General features: G+C 43.6%; 1 protein-coding gene across 2 annotated transcripts; it reads right to left on the reverse strand.

The window, feature by feature from the left end:
• Positions 1–1058: 1058 nt before the first annotated feature.
• Positions 1059–7163, reverse strand: RPP38 (ribonuclease P/MRP subunit p38). Of its 2 annotated transcripts, none has more exons than XM_081096528.1 (3): positions 7086–7163; positions 5277–5333; positions 1059–2814 (listed from the first exon to the last, which is right to left on the reverse strand). In XM_081096528.1, exon 3 carries the CDS (start codon positions 2797–2799, stop codon positions 1954–1956), a length of 846 nt encoding a protein of 281 aa, XP_080952654.1. In that variant the 5' UTR covers positions 2800–2814; positions 5277–5333; positions 7086–7163; the 3' UTR covers positions 1059–1953. The 2 variants fall into 2 exon arrangements, with proteins under 2 accessions (XP_080952654.1, XP_080952653.1); XM_081096527.1 differs by lacking the exon at positions 7086–7163 and adding an exon at positions 6598–6665.
• Positions 7164–8627: the final 1464 nt, after the last annotated feature.

Below are 8627 nucleotides of genomic sequence, written 5' to 3' on the forward strand. Positions count from 1 at the left end.
TCCAGTGCCTAGGCTGTTCTGTCCAGAAAATTTTAATTATTTTAGACATGATGGCTTTTCCTTCATGTTATAAGTAGTCAAATGAAACTAGTCCTATCTTATACCAGGCAGGGGCTAGCAAACTATAGCCCATCACCCTAATCCAGCCCATCACATGTTTTTGTACACCCTAAGCTAAAGATGGTATTTACATTTTTGAGTGGTTAGAGGAAAATAATAACATTTTGGGATACATGAAAATTATATGAATTTCAAATTTCAGCATCCATAAATAAAGTTTTATTGGAACACACACTTATTCACTTATATACTGCCTATGGCTGCTTCATGCTACAAAAGACAGAGTTGATTTGTTTCAATAGAGGTTGTATGAACCAAAAAGTCTAACATATATGCTATCTGGCCCTGAAAGAAAAGTTGTTGATCCTGATTTACATTAAGGAGCTGAATGCTACTTTCTGCAGCTTGCCATTAACCAACAGGCCAACCCAGGGCTTGTGGTATCCTTGAGACTACCGGTAGAGGGCGTGCGTGGGCCCCACAGTAGAGTGTACTCAGATAACTGTACTTTCTTGAAGACATAAAGGAAGAGTTCTTATTTAGGATGATTCAACCCAATGGTATTACTATTTTTCCTTAACAGAAGATGAAAACTTCAAGAAGCAAAACTGAACCAATTTACCAGAGTTAAATAAATGAGATTTTAACTTAATCTGAAGCCAAGGCACAGTTGGGAATTATGTTCCATTCATTTTTATAGCACAGAGTCATACAAAGGGAGGTTTTCAAATAATTACAGAATTGCCAGTCAGAAATTTTGTCACGGGCTAAAATTCCAATTTTATTAAAATCTTTTTTTTCTCATTTAAAAATAACTAGCACATTTGCCTCTATAATTTAAGCAAATTATGTAAAACTGCTGCGTTTAAGTAGCTATTAGAACTAAATTTCAGTGTAATATAGTGTTTTACATATTCAAAAAACCTACATTTGTCCTGCATCCTTTGTCAATAATGAAAATACTCAATTTCTTAAGGGATTTTTTTTTTTTTGCCACAATAGTATTCAGTAAAATTTAAATGAGTGGAGGTGGCATAATTCATGCATCAAACAGAATTAAAGCTGAAAATAAACTCTGGCCACTCTTCCCCTTAAATTAGAAAAAGTTACTTTTTCAAACACACACTGTAGGTAGCAGACACTGTCATAACCATAGAGTACTGATTATGCTCCATTTCCTAACATGAAGGATGCCCATCATTGTGCAGACTCGCCTCTGAGAATCCAAGCTCCGTTTTTTTATTTACTTCCTGCCTCATTTCACCTGATTACCATCACACTTTTTATACATGTTATATTTTCAAGGAAATGTTAACCATGTAAAGGGGTGAATTCTAACTAGTCAAAAACCTTATCTGGCTTTTCCTAAAGGTGTCAAGCCTTTCTCCCAAGCCAATGCTTAGACCTACCCAAAGGAAGTAAATAGAAGGAAGTAAAAACCTGATGTATTGTTTCTGAAGACAATGTATTGCTTAGCATTTAGCATCTTTCCTTTAAAACTGATGGCGTATCTGCAGTCCAGTTTCATCTACTCTAATTTAGACCATGTGTACTGTGGTACATTTTCTAAGTTTGAGAGAAAGATGTTAAGTGCTGTAGGATACAGATGTTTTTGCTCACAAGCATTGTACCAACCTTTAAAAAGTGAATCTATTCAAGCATGGACGTTAGTGTCAATAAACTTTTGATATGCATACTTCTGAATATTTTCTGCATTTAGTGTTTTTAAGCTTCAGCATTATCTGTGCTATCTAAAAAGTCTTATGCATTTGAAAGGAACATTTACCAAACAATCTCCCACAGATCTATGTAAAAGTAATTCAGTTTATTAGCTTCAAGGTTTTTTACAAGGAGTCATTTTCCAATTTTATGTAGTGACACGTTTATACATGATTACTTTGAAGTAATTTTTTTACTTTTGGGTGGTTTCCTTTTTTTATTAGGGTTTGGAATCAGTTTCTTTATTTTAAGGGGTTGGAGCACTGCAGCCTGCTGACCTTCAGTGAGCTTTCTCTTATGTTTAGAGAGGTCTTCAAAGGAAGTGTCCCAAATCTGTCTGTCTTGGCTTTCCAAAGATTCGGACTCTGAATCTTCCCTGGAGTCTTCAAGTCTGTCTTGGAGCCATGGTACATTTAAATTGGGTACTCTGGGGATTATAGCTTTCACTTCATTGACAAAGTCAGTGGTGTTCTTTTTGAATCCCAAAGCTAGGACACATTTTAAGCCAATGACAGGCGCAATTCTCTCACTGAGACGGGGAACCTGACAAGCAGGGACCGTTCTGCTTAAACTTAACTGAATCAGGTGTGAGGTGATGATCACAGGCTTGACTGACTTACACACTAAAACCAAAAGCAGTTCATTCCTTTCCAGAGCCCTGGTGACTTCATTAACGCCAATGGCAAGCTGCTTCCTCACCTGGACAGAAGTCCACCCTGATACTTGTTCATTATCTTCTGTTTTTTTCTCCTTCAGATCCTCACTCATATGAACATCTATGCTACATTTGTCTCTGCCTTGTTTTTTAAAAAACTGCTTTTTACTTCTTTTCTTATTCTCAATTTTCTCAAGTCCAATTGATTTAAATCTGTCTTCAAGTGTCTGTAAGATGAAGTGCAAATCCTCTCTCTCCAGAGCACTCCAGCAGATAGTATATGGGTTGTTCAATGATGTCTTTACAGTTAAAGGTCTTGTCTTCCGAACCGAGCCCCTCCCTGGTGCCTGAGGAGCTGCAGCCATTATAAAAATCCTTCACTGAGAAGCAAAACGACAAAGGACAATTGTTAACTAGCAGTGCATGTCTTAAGAATATCCTGGTTATGCTTATTCTGATTCTTTACAGGCTACAGCAGGCCTAATCATAGAGGACCAATTATGTGACCAGACACTTAACCTCTCTTTTTAAGATTCAGTAATTTTCCCCATTTTTTTTCATGACTGTTTTTATTCATATATAGGCCATATATGAATGTTTTGCATTATTGCAATCACAGTGAAATTCTATTTGTTTATTTAGTTTATTAAAAATGTTTCATGTTGCCCTGACCTGTGTGGCAAAGTTGCTAGGGTATTGTCCCATGCACTAAGGGTTGCTGGTTTGATTTCCAGTCGGGGTTGTGGGATCGATCCCCAGTAGGGGGTGTGCAGGAGGCAGCCAATCAATGTTTCACTTTCACATGGATGTTTCTCTCTCTCCCTTCCTCAGTAAAAACCAATAAAAATATTATTTAAAAATAAATAAAAATTTTCTACATGTTCAGAATTAGCGGTTAACCTCTTAATGGCTGTATGATATTAATCTCATAGATTTGTTACCATTCTCTAAATTCCTCTCTAGTTAGGCTTCCATTCATCTATTCAACAAATATTCCCTGAGCACCTCCAAATGTGCAGGCAGTGTTCTAGGCTCTGGGGTTCAGCATGAACAAGTCCCCACATCCACCCACATAAGTCCCCTTGTTCACCTGCATGGAGCTCACAATCTGTGAGGGCCCTGGAAGTTTCTACCATTAATGATTAACTACATGTGATTTTTTTTAAAAAAACTTAAATAGTAACATCTGCACATGATTAAAAATTCAAATGGTACTTTCATTTTATGCCTCTTGTAAGTCCTCCTCCCTGGACTCTGAGTTTCTTATATATCTCCCTAAAACATTTGATACACATACAGATGGACAGTCCCCCTTCCTACAGTTATTCCAAGCCAACTGCTCCTCCAGCTGGCAATTTGATGAAAACTAGCAAGATTTTGTAACGAAATTTAAAGATATTAATCCATTAGGGAAAAATAACCAGAAGGAGCCTTACTGGGAAAATGTTATAAAACACTGGTCTAGCCCAGCTGGTGCAGCCCAGTGGCTGAGCATCAACCCATACACCAAGAGGTCTCCTGTTCAGTCCCCCGCAGGGTCCTGTAAGAGGCAGCGGTCAATATTAATTTTTCTCTCTCACCAAGGTTTCTATCTCCCTCTGAAATCAATAAACAAAAAACAAAACCCACTAGTCTAGGGAGTATATCGTGTTTCTCCTTCCCAGAGACAACTGCATATCCTTTCTCTTCACTCAGTTTTCTTCCTCACATTCTTTCTGGAGCTCAGGTAACAACCGTAGGGACCCACGTGGCAAAACTCAAGGAAGTTAAGCCAGCTGTGAAGACATCTGGAGTTTGGAACTACCCCTACTTTCAGGTTTCTCATTCCAGATATTCCCTCACTTATACCACTGCGCCTCCCCTCCCTGGAACACTGCAGGCAGGGTTAGGAATTAATCCTCTCCAACTGAACTCCTACTTACTGGGCTGTCTCCTGATGTTGACAAGCAAGTGTCTCTGTGGAATGTCAGAATTTATAAGGTACTTGCTCCATGTGTTGAGTCTCACAAATTTCCTGTATAATTGCCCAGCATGTGGATGAGGAAAGAGACTCGGGTCAAACACCTTGCTTGAAGTCACAGCTGGTTCCCAAATCTAAATTTTATGCTCTCCCAATCCTGGCTGCACTTCAAAAATAATCTGTGGCCTTTAAAACATAGAGATGGTTGGTCCTTACACTCGATCTACTCAATTGGAGTCTGAGAATAAGACTGGTGCACCTGGACTTGTAAAGCGTTGCCTGGGTGAATGTGATGCAGAACTGGAATAAGGAACCACAGGTGTAGGACAGGAGGCTTAACCACACTGCATAGCTCTAAAAATGGTCTCCTGACCTCTCCTGGTCCCCACAGCTCTCATTCCTATCAGTATCATGTCCACTGCTAGAGACTATCTGCCGTCTTCAAACCAGCCACACTGCACAGCCCGCCCCTACGCCCATTCTCTACATGCTCCACTCAAGCTCAGGGAACTGGGAAGGAGCTCGTTCAAATCCAAGGCTGGTAGCAGGTTTAAGGTGGTCAGGAAGACAAGCCAGACAAAAATGGTCTGCCCTAGCCTGTTTGGCTCAGTGGATAGATCATTGGCCTGTGGACTGAAAGGTCCCAGGTTCGATTCCGGTCAGGGGCATGTACCTTGGTTGCCAGCACGTCCCCAGTAGGAGGTGGCTAATCGATGTTTCTCTCTCATCGATGTTTCTAACTCTCTATCCCTCTCCCTGCCTCTCTGTAAAAAATCAATAAAATATATATTTTTTTAAAAAGACAACAATGATCTAACAGAGCTCTTGCCAAACTGCAAGTCAGTTAATGTGTCAACATTCAAAGACAGAATAAATACTTACAGTGATGTGCTCTGGAGAGAAAGCAAGATATGCATTAACTCCTTCTGTCTTCAGAATCTGGTTGGGGAGATGAGAACCAAGTTCAGATAAGCAGAACCTTACTGCCCTATAATGCACAAATACTCATTGGTAAAGAGGAGGAACAGCTCTGGAGGAGAAAAATAGGAAGCCCTTGCTGAGGTGCCTTTGGGCTGACTGGAGGCCGCTACTGCCTATAGGACAGTGATGGCGAACCTTTTGAGCTCGGCATGCCAGCATTTTGAAAACCCCTAACTTAACACTGGTGCCGTGTCACATATAGAAAGTTTTTTGTATTTGCAACCAGAGTAAAACAAAGATTTATATTTTTGGTATTTATTTTATATATTTAAATGCCATTTAACAAAGAAAAATCAACCAAAAAAATGAGTTTGCGTGTCACCTCTGACACACGTGTCATAGGTTCGCCACCACTGCTATAGGATCAAGTGCAAACCCTTTAAGGCCCCCCACACACTGGCCCGTCTCCCCACCAGCCTTTCTCCTTAGGTGCCCCAACACACATTACATCCCGCCACTGGGCCACATGCTACTTGATGAGGTCATCCGTTCTCCTCTCCATGTCGTTATGCACATTATTCCCTCTGCCTGGAATACTACTCCCATCCTCAGCCTCACAGCGCCCTTTCTTACTTCAAGTATTTCTGGATTACCCACAGTACAAGCCATGAAATAGCACAGAAAAAGTCACTGGCCTCACTGAGCTTAGACTCTATGAGGAAGACATACCAGCAGATAATCCAGTAAGACATTCAGACCAGGGACCAACAGGGCCCTAAGGGGACGTAGCAGAAGCCTGGCTTAGTGGAGGGGGTCAGGAGGGCCTCCTGGAGGCAGTGACCCTTTGACTAAATCCTGAAGAATGCCTACCAAAGGGATCACCAAAGGAGAGTGTCCAAGGAACAGCATTAAAGGAGGTAAGTCAGTGTCAGGGGCAGATGCGAGGGAGAGGAGTGAGATACTAGGGACGGTGGGTAAGGACCAGGTGGCGAAGGCCCTCGAGGACCTCCCAGCGGGAAGTCCTAGTAAGAAATGACGCCGGGCCCTACCCCGCTGGCTCGGAAGGAAGGGCTCTTCCCCAGTGAGGGGCGTGCAGGAGGCAGCCGCTCACTGATTCTCTCTCACCACTGATGTTTCTCTCCCCCTCTCCCTTCCTCTCTGAAATCAATAAAAATATATTTAAAAAAAATAAAAAGAAATGATGGTGGCCTGTAGATGAGTAGCTGCAGAGGGGATGGACAGAAATGCATGCTAATTAAAGCAGCTAAGAGGTGACATCTACCAAACACAGTGATCGACCCGGAGGAACGCAGAGAATGGCCTCAGGGCCACTCCCGGCCTCTAGATCCCGCGGGAGGGGAGGCCGGCGCAGAGTGCACCCTCCCCTGGTGTCTGGTGCCTTCGGTAGGTCACGGTTTAGCCTACACGACCGCAGTCATTCTGCTGCCCGTCTCCACCCCAGGCTGTGCGGCCAGAGGGAGGCTCCACCCCAGGCCGCGCACGGAGCCGGAGCCACGGCCCGAGGCCGGGGGGCATGGGCAGGGCCGCCAGGCGGGGGCGGCGGGGTCAAGGGCTAGCCCCGCGCGTCCCAGCCACGATCCACCCGGGTGAGCCCACTCCCGCCCTCCGCGGTCCGGGCGCCCTCACTCCCGATCGCGGCAGCGCCGGCTACGCGTGAGCCGCCGTGCGCGTGCGCACAGCCCGCGCCCGGCCGGCTCCGCCTCCCACACGCTCACGGAGCGCCACACTTCGTCCTTCTGCGTTACTCACAACAGGAAAAGTCGGCTCACTGCCACCGCGGCCGAGGGGGTCAGCGGGAGGACCGAGCTGTAAACACCTGGAGTTCGGGTGCCGGGTGGAGGCGGGAGGCTCCAGAGAGGGGCCGGCAGCAGCGCTGCGCAGGCGCGAGGTCTGTCTCGCGAGATCTCACGGTTGCCACGGTAACCCGCCGCTAGCTGGCTGGACTGCCTGATCTGGGAGCCAGTCCGACGCCAATTGTCTCCTGAAGCTGGTCCTCTCACCTGCCACCCTCTCCCTTCGGACCCAACTTCTACTTTTCAGCGCCTGGCAGTGCAGTCCCCTCTCTCTCTCCCCGCTTTCCCGTATTTGGCTTGCCTAAGGGACGCCACACCTAACCCCGGCCCAGTGCCCTCATCTTCACGGAAGCCCTGTGGGAATCCCCAGCTCCATAAAAATCAAGATAAATGGAGGATCCAGAAGGGAGCGGCACACTCACAGAGAAAGATAAATGGGGGATGAGGGTGATTTGAGGGAAGAAACATGCCTACTCTCGCTCACTCCTGTATAATCCAAAGAATTGAAAGCTGGCACTGGACAGATACTTATATGCCAATGCTCATAGTAACATTATCCACAATAGCTAAACGGTGGAAACAACTCAAAGCACCTATCAATAGATGAACGGATGAACAAAATGTGATATATACACACAGCGGGACATTATTCAGCCATAAAAGAAAGAATGAAGTACTGACACATGCTACAACATGGATGAATCTTGAAAAACATTATGCAAAGAGAAATAAGTGAGTCACAAAATGACAAATATTGTATGATTAAATTTATGTGAGCTACCAAGAATAGGCAAACTCATACTGACAGAAAGTAGAATTGAGGTTACCAGGACTGAGAGGAAGAAGGGATGTGAAACTATTATTTAATGGATATAGAGCAGTGATGGCGAACCTTTTGAGCTCGGTGTGTCAGCATTTTGAAAAACCCTAACTTAACTCTGGTGCCATGTCACATATAGAAATTTTTTGATATTTGCAATCAAAGACATTTTTGATATTTATTTTATATATTTAAATGCCATTTAACAAAGAAAAATAAAAAAAATGAGTTCGCGTGTCACCTCTGACATGCGTGTCATAGGTTCATCATCACTGATATAGAGCTTCTGTGGGGGAAGATGAAAAAGTTTTGGAAGTAGATAGCTGTGGTGGTAAAACAGTATTGTGAATGTATTTAATTCCACTGGATTGCACACTTAATAATGGTTAAAATAATAAACTTTATGTTATATATATTGTACCATATACACAAACAGTACTTGTCTGTGGTCCCAGACATGGTCAGTCCCTCACTTGACAGGAAGCCTTGGGCTGGAGCACAGTAAAGATCCTATTTTCCAAAAAGGAAAGTGGGGGAAACCCTGTTGCATAGACTGTGTTTCTTCATACCCACATGTGCTGCTGTGTTAAATATAGTCTAAAGGTGCATGTATTTCCATCCAGTTGAAGGGATGATGTTGCTTTTTCAAAGCATCCTACTGAAAGTGGTTATTCAATA

The sequence above is a fragment of the Myotis nattereri genome (assembly GCF_964212035.1).
Source record: "Myotis nattereri genome assembly, chromosome: 1".
NCBI lineage: Eukaryota > Metazoa > Chordata > Mammalia > Chiroptera > Vespertilionidae > Myotis > Myotis nattereri.